Source organism: Capsella rubella, unplaced genomic scaffold (genome assembly GCF_000375325.1).
Source record: "Capsella rubella cultivar Monte Gargano unplaced genomic scaffold, Caprub1_0 scaffold_3, whole genome shotgun sequence".
Taxonomy (NCBI): domain Eukaryota; kingdom Viridiplantae; phylum Streptophyta; class Magnoliopsida; order Brassicales; family Brassicaceae; genus Capsella; species Capsella rubella.
Genome location: NW_006238921.1, coordinates 13,497,744 through 13,518,316, shown reverse-complemented (window position 1 = coordinate 13,518,316; position 20,573 = coordinate 13,497,744). Strand labels below are relative to the sequence as shown.

At 36.8% G+C, this 20,573-nt stretch overlaps 4 protein-coding genes and 1 non-coding gene across 5 annotated transcripts; 1 reads left to right on the top strand and 4 right to left on the bottom strand.

Moving 5' to 3' along the window:
* Positions 1–476: 476 nt before the first annotated feature.
* LOC17890619 (histidine kinase 1) lies at positions 477–5,696 on the top strand. Its single transcript, XM_006296786.2, has 13 exons — positions 477–974; positions 1,104–1,346; positions 1,433–2,206; positions 2,293–2,540; positions 2,642–2,801; positions 2,992–3,118; positions 3,214–3,303; positions 3,387–3,581; positions 3,681–3,750; positions 3,845–3,887; positions 3,970–4,107; positions 4,199–5,224; positions 5,305–5,696. The coding sequence occupies exons 1-13, from the start codon at positions 720–722 to the stop codon at positions 5,539–5,541; spliced, it is 3,606 nt and encodes a 1,201-aa protein (XP_006296848.1). The 5' UTR covers positions 477–719; the 3' UTR covers positions 5,542–5,696.
* Positions 5,697–5,782: 86 nt separating this feature from the next.
* On the bottom strand, positions 5,783–5,856 carry TRNAI-AAU. Its single transcript has one exon. It is a non-coding gene; the product is annotated as a tRNA-Ile (tRNA).
* A 2,300-nt stretch (positions 5,857–8,156) lies between these two features.
* LOC17892810 (rac-like GTP-binding protein ARAC1) lies at positions 8,157–10,792 on the bottom strand. The gene is made up of 7 exons (XM_006296561.2): positions 10,188–10,792; positions 9,891–9,978; positions 9,696–9,805; positions 9,536–9,599; positions 8,729–8,793; positions 8,570–8,635; positions 8,157–8,460 (listed from the first exon to the last, which is right to left on the bottom strand). Exons 1-7 carry the CDS (start codon positions 10,284–10,286, stop codon positions 8,359–8,361), a joined length of 594 nt encoding a protein of 197 aa, XP_006296623.1. The 5' UTR covers positions 10,287–10,792; the 3' UTR covers positions 8,157–8,358.
* Positions 10,793–10,998: 206 nt separating this feature from the next.
* Positions 10,999–17,243, bottom strand: LOC17893587 (vacuolar protein sorting-associated protein 35A). Its single transcript, XM_006299644.2, has 21 exons — positions 17,083–17,243; positions 16,811–16,907; positions 16,577–16,700; positions 16,115–16,300; positions 15,757–15,844; positions 15,504–15,560; positions 15,322–15,411; positions 15,108–15,230; positions 14,794–14,928; positions 14,333–14,449; positions 13,651–13,890; positions 13,501–13,566; positions 13,271–13,360; positions 12,913–13,002; positions 12,611–12,700; positions 12,313–12,381; positions 12,159–12,239; positions 11,946–12,053; positions 11,744–11,847; positions 11,551–11,664; positions 10,999–11,465 (listed from the first exon to the last, which is right to left on the bottom strand). The coding sequence occupies exons 1-21, from the start codon at positions 17,173–17,175 to the stop codon at positions 11,261–11,263; spliced, it is 2,367 nt and encodes a 788-aa protein (XP_006299706.1). The 5' UTR covers positions 17,176–17,243; the 3' UTR covers positions 10,999–11,260.
* Positions 17,244–17,878: 635 nt separating this feature from the next.
* Positions 17,879–19,775, bottom strand: LOC17893314 (E3 ubiquitin-protein ligase RBBP6). Its single transcript, XM_006298054.2, has 3 exons — positions 19,457–19,775; positions 18,770–19,055; positions 17,879–18,683 (listed from the first exon to the last, which is right to left on the bottom strand). Exons 1-3 carry the CDS (start codon positions 19,538–19,540, stop codon positions 18,061–18,063), a joined length of 993 nt encoding a protein of 330 aa, XP_006298116.1. The 5' UTR covers positions 19,541–19,775; the 3' UTR covers positions 17,879–18,060.
* Positions 19,776–20,573: the final 798 nt, after the last annotated feature.

Genomic DNA, 20,573 nt, shown 5'->3' with positions numbered 1-20,573 from the left:
TCTTTTGTTGTCGTCGTCGTTTAATATAAGTAGAAGACAGACCCTTAAACACCAATCGACAAAGCACAAATCTTTGAAACCTTCTGAGATTGAGACAATACCAAAGTTGGGTCCTTTTATAAATTTCTTCTCTAAATTATTTCTAAAATCTTTAGAAAATTCTTCCAAAAAACAGTACAACAGTCTATTACTATATTTCTGTGGACCTTAATATCAAAATATCCTCTCATTGGCCATTTCACCTTCTACACATTCCCACAGGCCAAATTCTAAAAATTCAACTTCAATCTTTTGCTTTGCCCAAAATCTTTTGCTTTATTTCCCTTATTTGATTTCTTTTGCCAAAAAAGCAAAAAGATTTCATCTTTCTGTTTATTCTCTCTCTATATATAAATTCGAATCTATTTTGCTTCTCCTTCTTCAGACTTATCTTATTCTTGGCCACTCTTCTTCTCTGTTTTGATGCTTTGAAGCTTTTTTTTCTTTGGTTTCAATCAAAAAGTTTGAAGCTTTTGAAGTTTTCCTTCATGGGTTTTTGATTTTTTAAAAATAAATTAATGATTTTTTAATTTGGGTATTAGTAAAAAAGTGGGGAGTGACACAAGAAGCAGTATAGTCATTAGTTTTCCACTAAGCAAAGCACCGAGAAGTTCACCAACAACAATAAAGACTCAATATGTGTCTTTGTTTGTGACTTTGGGATCATCTGAGACACTAAGATGAGAGGAGATAGCTTCTCGATGAGTATTGAGAATCTTCCTGATTCTCCAATGGGTTCAAGAAGGAAGAAGATGAAGATCAGGAAAGTGTTTGATAAAATGACTGAGTTGGTTGCCCCTTGGAGAAGTAATTTAGAGAGTCCAAGAGAGAGGATGATTTTGCGTGGTGATGTTGAGCAAGATGAGTTTCAGTACGCCAGTAGTCACTGTTTGTCTTCTTACTACAGCGTCTTTGTTGTTCGCCTCGCTATAATGGTTAGATTCCATCACTTCTTCTTTGTATCTGATTTGGCATGTTTAGTTTATGATCAAACTTGAAACACCAATCCATTTGATGAGAAAGGTGGAAGCTTTTGTAAGTTGAGAGGTTTTATGTGTGTGCAGGTGATGCTAGCGATTCTGATAGGGCTTTTAACCGTTCTAACATGGCATTTCACGAGGATTTATACTAAGCAGTCGCTTCAAAACTTAGCATATGGCCTTCGGTATGAGCTTCTACAGCGTCCAGTCTTACGGATGTGGAGCGTTTTAAACACCACATCCGAACTAACAACAGCTCAGGTCAAGCTATCTGAATATGTTATAAAGAAATATGACAAGCCAACTACTCAAGAAGAACTCGTTGAGGTTTTGTTTCCTGTTTCCCTGACTACTTTGTGGTCCTATGTTTGATTGAGATCAATTCTTTATTATATTTGTTTTAACTTTATCAGATGTATCAAGCAATGAAAGATGTGACTTGGGCTCTGTTTGCTAGTGCCAAAGCTCTAAATGCCATCACCATAAATTACAGAAATGGGTTTGTCCAAGCTTTTCACAGAGATCCAGCAAGTAGCAGCACATTCTACATCTTCTCCGATCTTAAGAATTATTCCATCAGTGGAACGGGGCCTGAAGATGTAAGCGGGTGGAACAACCAGTCAATACATGGGAACATGTCTGCCATTTGGTACCAGCAACAGCTTGATCCAATAACAGGGGAAAAATTAGGAAAGCCTCTTAAAATTCCACCGGATGATCTGATCAACATTGCAGGAATCTCACAAGTGCCTGATGGTGAAGCTTCTTGGCATGTGACAGTGAGCAAATACATGGACTCTCCGCTTCTCTCAGCAGCTTTGCCGGTCTTTGATGCATCCAACAGGAGTATTGTGGCTGTTGTGGGGGTGACAACTGCACTTTACAGTGTAGGGCAGTTGATGAGAGATCTTGTAGAGGTCCATGGTGGACATATTTATTTGACATCTCAAGAAGGATACTTGCTTGCTACTTCCACAAATGGTCCTCTTTTAACAAATACATCAAAAGGGCCTAAGCTAATGAAAGCCGTTGATTCAGAGGAGTGGGCTATAAAGGCAGGAGCTCAGTGGTTGGAGAAAACTTATGGAAGTAACCGCCCTCACGTTGTTCATGCTGAGAATGCAAAGCTTGGGGACCAACAATATTACATTGATTCATTCTATCTTAATCTAAAGAGACTTCCAATTGTAAGTTTTCCCTAAAAAGAGTCTAAGATAGATTTAGATGCCTACCTTGGGTCACGTTGTTTAGTTTTCTGTTATGTATTTTGCAGATAGGTGTTGTCATTATTCCCAGGAAGTTCATCATGGGAAAAGTGGATGAAAGGGCCTTCAAGACTTTGGTGATACTGATTTCTGCTTCTGTCTGCATCTTCTTTATTGGATGTGTCTGCATCTTAATTCTCACAAATGGAGTTTCAAAGGAGATGAAACTAAGAGCAGAACTGATAAGGCAGCTGGATGCAAGAAGACGAGCTGAAGCTTCAAGCAACTACAAAAGCCAGTTTTTAGCTAATATGAGGTTGGTTATCACTTAAGTTGCAAGAAGCAAGTTCTTGCGAGTGCTAAAAATTATTAAGGCTAAATACTGAAATGAGTTTGTTGAAATTTTCTGCATTCTAGCCATGAGTTGAGGACACCTATGGCTGCTGTGATTGGATTACTAGATATTCTTATATCAGATGATTGTCTTTCAAATGAGCAATATGCAACAGTGACTCAGATCAGAAAGTGCTCAACTGCTCTCCTTCGGCTTCTCAATAACATACTGGACTTGAGCAAGGTGAGGAATTTTAAGAAAAAAATTATTATTTTAGTTTTGATATATGAAGAAAATGTTCAAGCTTTAGTATTACATCTGCTGATCGTAAGTTTGGCAGTGAGTAAACATTTAGCTGTCTCAGCTGTGTTTTTCCTGAAACTATCATGTAATATGCAGCTACAAGCTAATTTAATCATTTTCCACCTCATAGGTTGAGTCAGGAAAGCTTGTTCTAGAAGAAGCTGAGTTTGATTTGGGACGAGAACTCGAAGGACTTGTTGACATGTTTTCAGTGCAGTGTATTAACCACAATGTAGAGACAGTGTTAGACCTCTCTGGTATGACTTTGTATTATATTTTAGACAGCTAATGATGAATTTTCCTTACAATGAGTTTTTGGTTATGACTCTCATATATTTTGCTCTTTTGGCAGATGATATGCCAGCATTAGTCCGAGGGGACTCGGCTAGACTTGTTCAAATCTTTGCAAATCTTATAAGCAATTCTATTAAGTTTACAACAAGTAAGTTTTGCTACCATCTTTTGACTCTTCTATTTTCATGACAGCGATGCATTGCTAATCTGAAAAAGATGGTTGCTTTGCAGCGGGTCACATTATTCTTCGTGGATGGTGTGAGAACATGAATTCTCTACATGATGAGATGAGCTTAACTGTTGACAGAAAGAAACCATGGGCACCAATGAAGACAAAAATGATGCAACACAGAAATCATTTGCAGAAGTCTTGTAAGAACACAAACAAAATGGTTCTTTGGTTTGAGGTTGATGACACTGGATGTGGTATGAAACTTGAGTTCCTTAATTATATATCCTTTCACTATCCCACTCCACGATCTTTCAGATTCTGAAATCTCTTTAATGCATAAATAATATATGCAGGAATAGATCCAAGCAAATGGGACTCTGTGTTTGAGAGCTTTGAGCAAGCTGATCCTTCTACCACTCGGACGTAAGTGATCAAAATTAAGTACATACAATATATGTTTCAGAAAAATTATGCTGGTAGTTGAATCCTATAGCTCACTGGTCTTATATTTCTTCAGGCACGGAGGAACTGGTCTTGGACTGTGTATCGTGCGGAACTTGGTGCGTTATGTCACTGGAATTTTAGAATTTGATGAGTTACAAAGCAATTAAATCATCTGAAACTTACTTTATAATTTTACAGGTAAACAAGATGGGTGGAGAAATCAAAGTAGTACAGAAGAATGGCTTAGGGACTCTAATGAGACTATACTTGATTTTGAGTACTCCTGACACCGCAGATCAGAACATCCAGCCAGATTTCTCGAAATACGGCCTTGTGGTATGTAATTCTAAGAAAGAAATTATGATGAATGCATCATGGATTAATGCTTATATGTTTGTGAAAATGATATTGGTTTTGAATGTGACAGGTTTTGCTTTCCATGTATGGAAGTACAGCCAGAATGATCACATCGAAGTGGTTGCGTAAACACGGGATTGCAACTGTTGAAGCATCAGACTGGAACGAGCTGACTCAAATCATTAGAGACCTGTTCGAGACGGGAAGCGGTGACAACAGCTTTGATTCACAGCACAATATTGCTGATCCACTGAGAGCTGAGCTTTCAAATATACAAGAAATCGAGAACCCTGTGTTTGTCATAGTGGTGGATATTGGAGTACTTGATCTCACTACAGATATATGGAAGGAACAGCTTAACTACCTCGACAGATTCTCCAGCAAAGCAAAGTTTGCTTGGCTGCTGAAGCATGACACCTCCAATATAGTTAAAACAGAACTTAGACGAAAAGGCCATGTCATGATGGTTAACAAACCGTTGTACAAGGCCAAGATGATCCAGATTCTGGAGGCTGTAATAAAAAATCGGAAGAGAAGCTTGTGTAGTGGCTCAAGAAACAGAGGAAACGGAAGTGATGAATCCCACGATTGCTTAGAAATCGATCCAACACAATTCGATACTTGCAGCTCCGATGATTCTTCTGAGACATCTGGCGAGAAACAAGTAGATAAATCTGTGAAACCAAGCATCTTGCACCCACTTCTTAAGAACTATCTCATTGACGCTACTAACACCAATAATGATTCAACATCTGCAAGTATGACTCAAAAGAACCCAGAAGAAGAAGACTGGAAAGATAGGCTGTATTCAGGGATTGCATTGGATGGAAAGAATCTGAAATCTCTTGAAGGTATAAGGATCTTGCTAGCAGAAGATACACCGGTTCTTCAACGAGTAGCCACCATAATGCTTGAGAAAATGGGAGCTACTGTAACTGCAGTAGGGGATGGACAACAAGCAGTTGAATCCCTCAACTACAGGTCTATCAATGCTGAAGCTCCAACTCATGAAGAACACAAACCGTCAGAAGAAGAAACTGCGAAGAGTAGTTTACGAAGTTCCTCACCTTATGACTTGATCCTCATGGATTGCCAGGTACAGTTACTCTTCACACTTTTGAATTGAATCCGACATGTAAAGACAATGACATTAATTCAACATTTTTCTCATGGCAGATGCCAAAAATGGATGGATATGAGGCAACAAAGGCGATAAGGAGAGCAGAGATTGGCACTGAGCTGCACATTCCAATAGTGGCATTGACAGCGCATGCAATGTCTTCTGACGAAGCGAAATGCTTGGAGGTTGGAATGGATGCTTATCTCACAAAGCCTATAGACAGAAAGCTTATGGTCTCAACCATTTTGTCACTCACTAAACCATCAGTATTCCAAACTTCATTGTCCGGTTGAATCACCGAGTAAAAAGCTAACAAGACAACTCTTTTTGAGTAGGTTTTTGGAACCTTGCATTTTGTATATATATGTGAATTTTGTAGTTTGACAAAGAGGTTTTGTGAGGGGGACGAAAGAATCAAGCTTTTTTGTATACAAAGAATGTTTTTTTACTTCAAAATAAGAATACATGTTATATACTACATGGAGACAAATGTGTTTGTTGTCACAGACAAAAAAAAAAAGATTATTCTGAAAATGGCCCATGCAGGTTTCGAACCTGCGACCTTCGCGTTATTAGCACGACGCTCTAACCAACTGAGCTAATGGGCCATTTATTTTACTACATCTAATCTTATAAATAACTAAACAGATAAGTATAAGCTGAATTTGTTTTTGTTTTGAGGGATACAGTAAATTCCATTTTTTTACTGTATATACATAAATTGTAAGTTAGTAACTACTAATATTTTAATTAAAAAAACTTAAATTAATCAAATGATAGAATAGGTTTACAACTCTACATCAAACATATATAACTCTCTTGTAAAATCATATACTATGAAACTTTGATTAAAAAACAAAAACTGAGAAGTTACGACGGAACTGAGATCGTAACTGTTACGTACTCTGTCGTTAAAGAAGAAAAGATTGATTGTTATGATATCACTAATTATAGTAATAAAGGTGTTTTGTCCGTTTATAAGACAATGGTAAGTTATTGCTTAATGCTTACTACGTACGACGTGTACTACCGTTTTCCTCTTGTATCGCAATAACCTCCAAAATAAAACTCCAGCTTTGGAAATAAAACGATCCAGCCAAAAAAAAAACGAAACATTTATTTCCATTTGTGCTATAAATCTCTCTGAATCCATAAAGGTCATAAACATTTTCTATAGCTGTGTGTCTTTTGAAAACAGAAATAAGTTTCGACGAGGTGCATGCATGATTACTTTCTAGGCTTGTTAAAGGTATGACAAAGTCTTTTTAAGTGAGTGTCTGTTGCGGTTACTTCTTCGCAATTTCTGCTCTATCATACAAGCTGTTTCGACCTCCTATCCTGCTTTGAGTAGATTTCTACCTGAAGCAGGATGTGAGACCGAAGCAGCAAGTATGATAGAGCAGGAATTGCGAAGAAGTAACCGCAACCGATACTCACCAAAACGATTTTGTCATACCTTTAACAACCCTAGCAAGTAATCGTAATTGTTCTGGAGACTCCGTTAATTTGTTTTTAAGTTTTTTTGTAAATAACACAACTTTATTATGGCGCAGGAAGAAAAAAACAAATTCCGAAGAAAAAGAAGAAGTCATGACTTCCTGATAAGAACAGTTAAATCCTAAATTTATGGTAACAAATTTTTAATCAAGTAGACATAACCAATAGGGAAATATGTTTCCCTAGTTGTTAGTAATGTTTTCATTTAGATAAGCCAAATTTCGACATTATCATGGTTATCTATGAACTCTTGTCCATCGTTTCACATTATTTTAAGCAAATGACATGTTAGGTAAAATTCAAGTTTTGAACAAAAGCAACAAGCTCAACGTCCATTAGACAATATCCACAAAACTGCATATATTGGACAATATCCATAAAACTGCTCTTTTCTCTAAATGTGGTCACGAAACTATCTCTTTTAAACTTCTTTATGAAGTATAAGATGCATGTTGGTGTCGTTGTTACAATATCTCATTGAAATATAATTCAAGATGAAAAAGCTGAAAACATGTCCACGAAAGGTAATCCACGAAACTTGTCCAGGAAACCTTGTCTATCGAAATGAGAAGATTTATTCGTAATTGAAAACTTTAACAAATCTCTCAAACCTAATTTTAACACATTATCATTGTAATCCACGAACCCCTTTCAAACGTTTCATTTTATTTAAGCAAATGCCATGTTTAAAAAAATTCAAAATTTTGAAAGAAAACAACAAACTCAAGTTATGTCAAATTCTTTCAATCTGACATAACTTGAGTCATTGGTACTCGATGAATCTATATGAATGGAGGCCCTAGCTAGCTGCATGGTGACAGAGATAGTAAGATGAAGGTTTGACTCGTGGCGGCAAGCCAAACGGTTTATTTACTTGTGTAAATTTCTTATTAAACTATGCAGATTCAACGAATACCAATGACTCAAGTTATGTCAGAATTTTTTTTCAATCTGACATAATTTTGGTTATTGGTAATCATAAATCTATATGAATGGAGGTCCTAGCTAGCTGCATGTGAAAAGGGCGGCTTCATTGTTGATGATTTGCACTGGAGCCAATTTGTTTCTCCGGTGTTGAACCTACTTTTATCGAGATTTGTGGGATGGCTCTGTTTTTGGATTTGCTTCTCTTGTTTTGAGGATTGTGTGATGGGTCAGAAGTGGAGGTCGAGAGGTTTATTCATATGAAAATATATTAAAGAAGGTAGACGATTGGCATAGTTTAACGCAAATTCCTGATTTGTGTATGATACTATGAACGAAATCCCAAGTTCATAAAGAGTGTGAGACTTTTGGTTTGCTTAGGTGTTAATCTACAAACTAGTAGACTTGCGTAGAGTTGAAGTGGAACATCCATCGACTCTGCATTCTTCAGCTAGTCATCGAAATGGAAGAAAGAATTGGAAAGCAATATTGGGTTTCAGCTAAAGCTGAAAACTATTTATCAGTAAAACGTAAAACAGAAGTATTCTTCTTTTTTTTTTTTTAGGATTAAGAGAGCTTAGCACAACGAACTCTGGAACAATGTTTAAGCCCAATGTGTTTTCTTCTTAAGCCTTCACTAGAAGAGTGGAAGAGACAGAGAGATAGAGAGATACGAAAACGTAGAGAAATTACAAAATGGAACAGGCTTTTTGTGCTTTGCTTTTCTTTTTCTTCTGCTTTGGAGGTTGAAGAACCACTCGGATCGCTGCATCAAATACGCCTTTCACGTTCTGCACTTTCATTAAGGAAACAGAAGCTTGGAGATAAGCTCAAGTAAAAGAAGCAAAGTAATGTGTAATAATAAATACTCTAAACAAAAGGGAAGTTTTTGTTGCTTGCCTCCTGTGTTTTTGAACTGCATTCGATGTATGCAGGAGCTCCAATTAGCTTCTTCAGTTCTTCTCCCTTTGATATGCCCAAAGTAGGAAAAAGTTAAGAGGGTTTCGTTTAAGAACCAAGTTGTATAAATCTACCCGTATCAAAGAAAATTCTGTTTACCTGAGCAGTGGAAATAGGTACAGCGCCAGGGTGGTCAATGAAGAACTGTTTGTCATCCCGAAGATCTGACATATATGACGAACACAAAGCATAAGCAGTGGAACAAAAAAAAAAAAGTAGGTCTAGATGGATCAGGCAGCAGGCCGAAAGTGAAGCATTGTTATTAATAGAAACAGAATCCATTACACCAATTCTGGAAGATTATCTTGTATATCTATTATAATCGCCACATTCCAACAGCTGCTTACATGCAGTTTTCTATAACAATGGAAGTGCCAGGTTAACTATCACGAGAAATGTGAGATATAATCCATAATGTATTGCAAAGTTCATTAAAACCGAAGAGGAAACATCAAGACATGCTTGTAAACCTAGATTATTGCATATTTGTAATACTCAGAAAATCAGCACTAATTGTAAGACATCCAACAGCTGCTTAATGCATGTGGTTGGAATCTTGGGTTGTCTCTTACAATTTAACTATCACTAGAAAGTGTGTTGATATACACCATTTGATGCACAACGTATCCCAATATTTAGTATATCAGAAAAAAGAAAAACCAAACAAGCTTGTGAACCTAGATTATTGCATGATTAGTGATACTCCAGAAACCAGTCCTAATTCCCACTAGATAAAAAGAGCTTAAAGGGTATATCTTGGACGTGAACAAATCAAAACAGACAGTTTTACAACTATCCAGAGAAGCTGAAGCAGTGAGGAAAACCAAAAAGCAGGAGTTCGTTTTATTTTGAATACGACACAAAGGACATTAGCAGACATATATGCAAAAAAACAAGGTAAATTACCTAGTTTGGTTCCAACAAGAACTATTGGGACACCAGGGGCATAGTGCTTCAGCTCTGGGATCCACTGGAAACAGAAGATAAAGAAGCAAAAATCACAACCAGAAAACTTTTTCCGTATTCATTTACAATACTTATAGCAAGGCATCATTTCAAAACAAACCTTCTTGGACACGTTCTCGTAACTAGCCTTACTGATAAGAGAGAATGCTAAGATGAAAACGTCAGCACCACGGTAACTCAAAGGTCTTAATCTGTTATAATCTTCCTGCCCTGTTACAACATAACAAAAGTTCAGACCCCCACAACAAAATCCAAAGCTGCTTCTAGTAAATAAGATCCTGATTAAGTCCAGTACCTGCGGTATCCCATAGTCCTAGGTTGACAGTGCTCCCGTTAACAACAACATTAGCGCTAAAGTTATCAAAAACAGTCGGTACGTAATCCTGTTCCAGAGAAAGCCACAAGATTGAAATGAGATACAAAGCTCCAACAAAACAAGTCAAACCATTCACATATTGCCACAAGCTTTGGGCTCATCAATAACAAAAAAGAAGACAAATCAAAATGCAGCTTCGCAATCAAATAAAACCCAGCATTGCCTATATATATAGGATTCAATCAGGTTTTGCTTGGTGTAAATAATCGATCATACCGTAGGAAAAGTGTTGCTGGTGTAAGAAATGAGCAAACAGGTTTTGCCAACAGCTCCGTCGCCAACGGTGACACACTTAATGAACCTCGAAGCGCTCATTGCCTTTCCGCTTTCTCTTCTCCTCCACCAGAAATGGAGCTACGTTTTGATCACACACGACCAAATAAAAATTGACAAAAGGAAAAAAAAAATCCCTCTAGATGATGATGATATTCAAAAATAGCAACCTCAGATCTACAAAACCTGAGGAAACCACAACACAAAAGAAACAAACAAAAAGCCCTCAACAGCGGTGTTTTCCCCCTTTTCAATTCGCCGACTACGGTACAGAACGAACAAGAAAAACCCTAGAAATGTAAAAACAGGAAACCCTAAATGTGGGAGAAAAGAGGGATGAATCAAAGAAGAAGAAGAAGAAGAAAGGTGAACAACAATGGTGAATCGAATCGAGAAGTAAGGAGAGAGAGAGAGATAGAGAGAGGAAGCAAGCAGAAGAAATGTGATGGCCGGAAATTTATGCCATTGAAGCGTTCACAAAAGGAACAATCTCCTCCATCAACTTCCCCGATTCTTTTGCTCTTCCTTTTTTCTTCTCTCGTTTCTTTTCTGTTTTTTTCCTTTTTCCTTTTCTTTTTTGTTACATTTTTTTTCCCTAATTAATTTATTTTTCACTAAATTTCTGTTTTCAGTTTTCATCTAAATTTTTAACATATTTTTAACTAGTGTGGTTATGCCTGCGTTACACAACTAATTAGTGGTATGATCATCAAGAAAATGTTTTTGTGCTTCAATATAGAATTACATACCTCAATCACCTAAGATCCAATGTTAAACCTCAGATTACTAACAAAGTCAAGTGACCAATAAAAAGATTTGTATAAATAGACACAGCAAAATCCACAAGTTACAAACCATGAACCGCCTTTATAATCCGAGGAACAATAAATCAGACCTACACACCAGTTTTACATTTCCAGCAGCGGGTAACCACATGACACAAGTACCCTTCTTGATTCCCAAACGACCCAAAAGCTTCTTTAACAAAACGCAGACTCTTTTTACCAAATCAGACTCTATACTTTGATCTCCTCGTACCGGTCTCCAATGGCGCCACCTTTCTGCTTTTGAAACTCCATGAACTGTAGCGTACTTGCAAACAACGATTCAGCATATGGATCAGATGCCATTGATTCTTCTTCGTTCTTTATCAGTTGTATCAGGCTCTCCACTGATTCAACTGTTATCTGTGGAATCCCTTTCTGATAGAAATAGAGGTACCTGCCAAAATTCACATTACATGATGCTGCTTGCTGCTAACAAGAGATGAGAAAATGAGATGTAAACCCAAAAAAAAAGTGTTTACTTGTTTAGTATCTCGATGAAGAGGGTAACAGATCCTGCACTACCCCCACCTGTACTGACCATCTGTTGAGTCGAATTTGCAATTTTCAGCGCTCGTTTGAGACAAAGCAGAACCCTGATTTCAAAAGCAAAATACAATCAGGTGTTGAGTTATATAACACACATTGTGTTGTACTTCACACACGGAAATATACCTTTCTCCATCTTGTATGGTCTCATGATCTTCAAGCCAGAAAAGATGAGAACATGCATAAACAGCTCGACATTGGTCAGGTTTCTTTAGAAGTTTTGCTGAATACTGCAAGAGAATAAGGTTTTCCCTTATCAAATTTTATGCAGAGACAATTGAAATATGGCAAGAGACTAATTTACAAATGATGATTCATTAATAAATACCCCCGTAGCCTTGTGTGTTAAAGTATCTCTATTCTCAACACCAAATACGTGCATTCTTTGTAAAGTTCCAATTATTAGTTGCAACGCAGTCACTTGGGCCTTCGAGTCCTGTTCCAAAGGCAAATTTTTGAAGCATGAGAGAGAGTTAAACTCACCCACTTACTTTGCTTTATACACCAGACATATGAACGTCCAAGCAAATATATAACTTACTGAAATTTCTTCTTCATATAAGATGTATGCCTGGGTGAAAAATTCGTATGCAATTGGTTCTTCATCACACTTATTCGCAGCCTGACAATATAGGAAAAATCTGTGAGCATTTTACCAATGTCAGTGCATACTAAATAACAGATAATATTTCTACCTCAGCACATTGCAAGTACAACCGGAATGCTAAGTCAGGTGACGGAACATTAGGTAGCGCTTCAATAATCTGAAACAAGCAAAACATTCCAACAGATAAAGACAAGAAAAGAAGACTGTAGCAGAGTAGGAGCAATACCAGCAGTCTATTAGCTATATCTACAAAAAATGTCAACTGATAATTTTCAATCACGTCAATCAGCTTCTATGTGATAACTTTGTCCAAGTTTAATTTAAGTAATGTAGCTCTGAAACACAAATCTGAATACTACAGTTAGTGAAAAGTTATGAGAACTTACCTGATTTAGAAATTGGAATATTTTAGTAGCAGTAACTGAAACCTCTTTTCCGAAAGGATTGTCTCCTTCCACCGGCAGTCGCCTGATTAGCTAAATTTTAAACAAAATATAACTCATAAAATTTCAAAATGAAAATATTAACAAACTATATCAGATACACTTCTATGCGGTGTGTCAGATAAAAGAAACAACAAATCCATGTCATCACATCAAACTCAACATAAATTATGAAGGGCTTTAAAGATTGGCATCAAAACACTTAACTCTATGTACTTTGAATAACTTCGCTTAAGAAATCAAACCTTTAGGGTAGATATAACAAGAGGAGGAATGGTGAACTTTAAGCGCTTTGGACCTCCTGTTAGGAAATGCTTCTTCAGGATACTTATTATCTGAAATTCAATGAAACAACTTCAAACACTGAAAGCCAAAACCGTAATAGATTGTCGAAAGGTATGATGACTCCTGGCGATTAAGTACAATCTATGACTAAACTGGAAATTTACAAACAAAGAATAAAGCAACCCAGAATAAATGCAAAAACCTGATGCCCTAAAACATTAATTATCTAAATGCTAGCCAATAACTAAAAAGCCTAATGTCAACATACAAGTATGACACACATGAATGAATTTGAATGTGCAAGAGAGCTCCATGCACCTTAAACATCTCTTCAGGGTCCTCATTATATAGCATGTGAACCAGGCGTGCAACAGAATTCTGTTCCCCCTCAAAATCATCTTCATCAACCTAAGAGCGTAGAAAAATATGTACATAAGTCAAAGTTCAACATCTTTTTGAGGTTTTGGCTCATATATTTGTATTCAAGTAATTGATAGAGTATGCCTCAAAGCACGAGATAGAAAGTATCACAAAATACTTATACCAACCTCAAGACCTTGCGGCTCATCCAAATCGTTGATAAGTCCTTTAATAAGTTCAAGCAGTGCTTCAACCTACCAAGTTAAAGAAGATAAAGAAATTCAATTTTAGCACACAAATAGTTCAACCCAAATGGTAAGGGCATAAAGGTATCCTACCTTCTCTGCAGTAGTAATAAGAGTATTGTTTTTCATAATGCTTCGAATTATAACAGTAGCCATTATTCTCTTTGTTTCATTGTCAAGGTACTCCACGACAAGGGGATAGTTATGTAATTTAAGGGCGATGACAACATCATTATACTTCTCTAGGGGAGCGCTTAAAAGTGAGACAATCTCCTTTGTTGCACGAGTGTCATTAATCTTTCCTTTTCCGGAAAGTTGTTTAACACATGATCCCTAGGAAAAGAGAGAGAGTGAAGAACATTAGATTCAAACTCTTGTTCCAATGTACCTTATTCCAGTAAAACATCTATATAAGATACATAGTATGACGTTTCTGCAAATACTACCATAATCTTGTATAAAAATCAGATACATATACCAGAATAACACATATATTGCTGAACCAACATCCGCTACCAAAATAAATAAACAACCATGAACCATAATCCACATTTTTTTTTCCTTAATTCTACTTGGAAGCTTTGATAATCTTGTAAAAAAAGATTGGCTCTACTGACACAGGTTTCACGAATTTTGCAATTTCTCAGCAGTGAACAGAATTACAAGATTATCAAAATAATGAGATCCATAGAGCATCACTGACAGAACCCAAAGTATATAAAGTTAAATTAAGAAGAGAATAATATGTAAATGGAGTCGCTATAAGAAGACTGACCAATACTTGGTCGGCATAATCAAGCCGATCAGGGTGTACATGAAGAGTAAACTTGAGAAGCGACGAATATAAGGTTATTGCACTCAGAATTGGCATGTCTTCTTGTGCTTCTATCACCTGCAACATCATAATATTTCTACTAAGAATTTTTTTTCATCGAAGAAAAAAGGCTTCAAAACCACATAAGTTAAGAAAACAACTATACAGAATTGTGTTAAGAAGGGTCACGTTTTGCAGTGGATACATCCAACACTTAAAGAACACTGCATCTTTCTATATGTTGACGTCCAAAGTCATATAAAAAGTAGAAATTTCACGTAACAAAATAGTTGTGTCTTCGCCATTTTTTCCTGATGCTAAAAGTCCAGTAAACAGGGTTTCTAAGCTACCATTACTTTCATCCTTTTTCACAGAAACAAACATATCCAGCAAACTGAGAACAGTCTACACCTAAAGGTTACCTTTCCAATAGCATTATTCAACTTTGAGAAAGCTTCCACTTGCAGGAAGTAAGGTAATACTTCAGCATTTAAAGCAGCATAATTTGACAGCCTCTCCATTAAACGTGAAAGCACTGTCATGATGTCAACTGATGGCTGAGAAGAAAACCAGAGAGAAAGTGGGAAAACAGGAGATTAGTGAACAATTGAGATCAAAAAGCCCTGAAAATGCAATTTATACTAATCAGTAGTGACAGAACGTCTTGTCTAATACAGCCAGTTAGGTGAATGGCAGCAGAGCATAATGCTAAATAAGAGAGAGCTACTCAGACTACCTGAAGTTGTGGACAAGCCCCAAGAAGTACATCTAGAGTCTGCAAGTGATACTCGTCAGGAAAAACTTGAATGATACAGTCTATTAGGTAATATTGGGCAATCTCATCTCTGCAGTTCACTATCTGAGAAATCACCAGACAAACATTACTTTTTTGATTAGAGAATAAGTTCAGTTTGCATGTGTATGTGTGTTTATAGGATAAATATTCTTACCTGCTCTAGGACTCTAGGTAGAACTGTATCTCTGTACATATCAAGGTCCACACCTTCTAACTGACTCAGCACATGAAGGTTCTTTCCAACCTACGTGAGGGAAAACGTACGCTCCCGTCAGTACAAAAACCAATGGTAGGCACTTCAGTACACTGTTACCAGCTGTGAGAAAGTCATTTTACAAGGTCACGAAGCTCGCCCCTCTCTTTCTCCCGTCGCTCCTTATCTCGAGCAGGTCCCTGCAGACCAGAAAGTCCGATAGCAAGCCTCAACTCAGGATCATCAAAGGGAAATGATTCACAAGCAATACAACACCTGCGTGATCAGAATCATGCTCTCATAGTCCAATTATATCTCTATGACGTGCAAACATTCTGGCAAGCTAGTTTCTAAAAGGAGTAGAAGGATGTATAATAATTTTGAATCATAACTCACCTGATGTTGCATCCTGACCCAGAGTTTATTCATCTCAGTAAAGTTGAGTAGTACAAACTCCACCGCATCTGTGACTGTATCAGCATCTCTGTAAAGGGTAGCATATGAGTCACCAATTAGATGAATATTAGATTGCAGTATATTAGTAACAAAAGTTTTTTTACCAAAAAAGAAATGATTATTGATACTTATATATACACGGTGAACTGATTAAGCAGACCTTCAACATCCTAATTCTTATATGGGATGAAAAGAAACTAGGGATCGTCTAAGAAGATAAAATAAGCACAAGCAAAGACGCCATGCAAGTCCAGCTACTATGAAAATACAAACATATCAATAGAGTCTACGTGCTTACCCTTCATACTCAGAACCAATGTCAGGTAATTTATCTCGACTAATTTGCGCAAGGTAACTTCTCAAAAAGAGACCACGTAGTGGATGCTGAATCCCACGACACATCTCAACAAGATCTTTAAGAATTTCTTTGGCAGGAGCTTCCTTGGTTTTGATATAAACGGATCCTGCTGTACATAGGAGATACCTACAATAGAGGAAAAGAAAATGAACAAATGGTAGTTTAGATAGAAAAGGGAACAAACTAAACATCCTAAGAAATGCCAACAAAATTAAGTAGTGGTCAAATAAACAAGGCTTGAGATTACATGAATTGGGGAAAATAAGGACCACAATGATCTTCTAATTTCAAACTGGGCATCATCCATTTACGAAGCCCCAGAAAATAAAATAAAAAAGCTTGCAAGAACATAGGAACAGACAAGAGAGAGAGAGAGAGAGAGGGATTGTATCAGTCACTTACAAACGTGGTAATATGTTACCAGCATGCTGTACCAGCTCATAGAGTTCAATGACAGAGCAGCCACGACGAGTTTCTTCCATGAAGAAAATTTCAAGTTTCCTCAACTCATCAAAAGCTCTCATATCTAAAACCATCAAATCAGATCACACAAAACGAAAAACCCCGATAAGTTCAAAATAATGACTGAACGAAACATATATGATCATGGCAGATCAGAAGACGGAAACAACTCACAGAGATCATAGTACTTGTGAGGTGATAGCTTCGAAGTCCGTAACTCGCCGAGCATCTGAGCCGAATACTTGAGAGCATCTTTCAGATTATTCGAGTCCTAATCAACCAAAAACAAACAAAATTAGGGTTCTCCTCACAATTCAATACAGCAGATTCATGATACAACAAGTGCCAAAACGAAATTAAGAAATTTCTCAATCTCAATTTCACACAAATGAAATAGTCACGGAGAAGCGAACAGAAGAAGAACGAAGTGATAGGGAGAGAATTACAATAGCGCGTTGCATGTAGAATGCGTTTTGCTTGAAAGCAGCAGCACTGGCGGCGAGCCATTTATCTTCATCTTCTGCTCCGTCTGCGATCATCTTCTTCTTTCGTCTTCTCTAAATCTCAATCTCGATCTCTCTCTCTCTCTCTGGTGGGTTTTCAGGTTGCTTTCGTTTGTCAATTAAAAAAAAAACCACAAAAACGACCTTCTGAGAAAAGTCTTCGGATGGGGAAAAAATTGTCATGATTGACACGTGTAAGCTTCTCGCTATCCACCGTTCGATGCTTCTACTTAACTTTAGATCTAACGGCTGATAGTCTCTTTTACCAAACCGAATGTATCCAAAACTGTAAACCGAAATCGATTTTATTAATCTGGAATTTTCAAACCGAAATTGATTCTACTGTAGTGGAACTAAATCGAACCGGATAACTGAGTGTAGTTCGTGTAGTTGAGTATACAATAGTATATTTGGCACGTGCGACTATGCATTCCTCTATGGTGTAGCCAACCATCATTTTTCCTTTAAATAAACATATTTTTCCTTTTAATTAACATAATTTTTAGAATTTATTGTCCGAGAAAGAGATATTTAAAACTCTAGAGTAATTAACTTACTCTATTCCTGTAATATGATTATTAGTGCATTAATTATGTGATTTACAGTTTTCTATTAGTAGTCAATTATTTTTCTTAAAGTTTATCAGTATTCATTATCATTACCTAATAAAAATATAATGTATATAGAAAGCTTCAAAATTTTGTGTTTTATGAAACAACTTTTTCTTCTAAAACTAAGATTATTCACGTAATACTGTATATATTATTCACGTAATAGCGTATTGATTTACTATATAACCAGCATATCTACAAAGAATCACATTCATAGTTCTGAGTATTAAGTCTCAAGGCTATCTAAAATACATAGGAAAAACTATTTGTTGGTCATGTTAACCACTCTCTGGAACAAGCTTTGTTGAAATCAAAACGGGACAGTGAATGGCAATGCGTGTAGTTCGGCTTCAGGAAGGAATCGAGCAGTTGGCCACACCACCGAACAACTTCCCTCGTTGGTTTTCTGATTGCTAACTTGTTGCCTTTTGGCTCCAAACTTGATGAACAACCACCATTCTTGATCTTCACACTCAGTCAGCTTGCTCTCAACCCGATCAGGAGCCCAGTTCTCGATGAGATTCAACAACTGTCCGGCCATGGAAGGAGGGCATTTCCTGCATGATAGCTTAGAAGGTCCATTGGTTTCCTGATGACTAGAGGACGGTTTCTCTAGTTCTGGATGAGTCCATGAAGATGATGATCGCATCGTATCTTTTTTACTAACTTTTCTCTTATCTTTCGAAGGAACTGATTTCTTCTCTTTGCTGAGTTTTATTGTGATGTCTCTTGACGAACCAAAATTTGGATCTCTTCTATTCTCTTGACAGACCCTTAAAGCATCATGACTAACAGACTCATTTGGAGCAGCGGCCTGAGTAGCATCTAACCTTTCCCGGGAAAAGCGCTGTTTTTGAACCTTGTTGGTCATCATCACCTCATCCTCAGGATCTTTCTGCCCTTTTTCAGGTAACCGGGTCTGTATGCCGGTTTCTTCAAACCAAGAGAGAATGTCACCATAAGCAAACATACCAACAACAAGTAAACACAAACAAACTCAATAGAGTCGTTATGCCTACCATAAAGGGGCTGACTCTGAATTTTCTTTGGTCTCTCATTGCTACGAAGAGTGCTATCACAAGAATTCTGAGACGATGTTTGAAGCTCAGGTTCCACTGTCTGGCAGCTCTTCTCTAACAACTCGACCTCACTATTAATTAACTTGCCACTAGCATTCACACCTTCTTCTTTGCGCCTTCTCTTATGGCTGTGCTTTCTGCTTTGACCCGCCTCATTTTCACTCTCCTTTCTCTTTGTACCCTTCCTCTTGTGTTTTCTATCTTTCTTAACTTCCCCCTTTGCCCCCTGGATATCCAACCCAATAGAACAGCAATAAATATTCATATTTTGCTTTTCCATTAAAACTCCAAATCAGCGTTACAGGGACACAGAAGCAGAGAAAGAAACACAAATTATTTCATCCCAAGTATCCAACCACATTACTTAGTACAACATAGTGACTAGGGCACCCTCTACATTGCATATATGGACAAGCATCCCAAATCCAAAAGAATGAATCAATTTCTTTAGTTGAGTTTTTAAGTAGAATTGCATTCTCATCTACATTCCAAATTAAACTTTTGTTTCTTTGTTTCACGATGATCAAAAAGATTTATCAAGGAAGCTGAGCAATCAAAATCACATGAACCCAGAACATAAAAAAAAAGGACCAAAGCCATGGACTTTGAATTGCTCAACAAACCAACCTTGATCGATTCGATCAGACACTTATCCCTGCTGATTTCTTTCCGTACATAACCAGGTGGTGGAAACGGATAGCACCGAGACATCTCACGATCACAAGACAAACTCAGAAGCCAACTCGCGAAACCCTAGATCGGTTACGAGAGATCCGCGCAAACTGGGTTTTTACAGAAGATACGTTTTGGGGGCTTTTGTTATCCAGAGTGATAAGAAAAGAGAATCAGAATCGGGAGATGAAAAAGATTTGGTAGAGAATTCGAGATCAGAGAAGAACGAAGGGGGTAAGGAAAATTCCCAGGCTTCGAAGCTCTCCGATCCAGAATATTTCTCGTTTACTTCGTTGATTCGTTTATTTATAGAAGACGAAGATGGCTTTATAACGAACTAAAGGTCTGTTTGGCAGCAGCAATAGTAGTAAACGGCGTCGTAACTTATAGGTTACTTGGCGATACACGCTTCGCATGGATCGTTTGGGACCATGAGACCCAATCTAGGCCCATAAAACTTTAAATAGATATTATATAACTTTGATTTAACGATTTTCAAAAACGTTTTATTATATAAAGTTTGTTTCAAATGTTGCTAACTCTCTCTGTTAAAAACAAAAGTGTTGCTAACTATTCTTTTTTAACTAAAGGAAAAAATTATTAAAAAAATATTTATTACATACTAATAATTACAAAAAAATCAAAAAAATAGATAATTACAAACTTTCTCCAAAAATAGGATTACATTATATGAACTGCCATAAGGAGAATAATAAAATTAAACTAAAAACTACGATTGTGGAATTTCTAAAACTTTTTTTCTAAATTTTGTACAACCTATACTATCCAAAAACTTGAAAAAACGAAATCGCTATAAAAAAATCAAAATTTCAAATTTGTTTGTTTTCATTTGAATATTAAAATAACTTTCGCCGTTAAAATTTTTGCTTCATGAATTAGTTAATTTGATAGAATATTGATGAGACGAATTGAAATCGTCTAAAGAAGTTGAACTCAAATTTATCGAATAAAACGATATTAATGCGAAGAAAAAATAACTATCTAGATCTAAATCAGATATGCTTAAATATTTTCCTGGAAAACATTGCTGAAAAATCGCTTCCGCACCGAT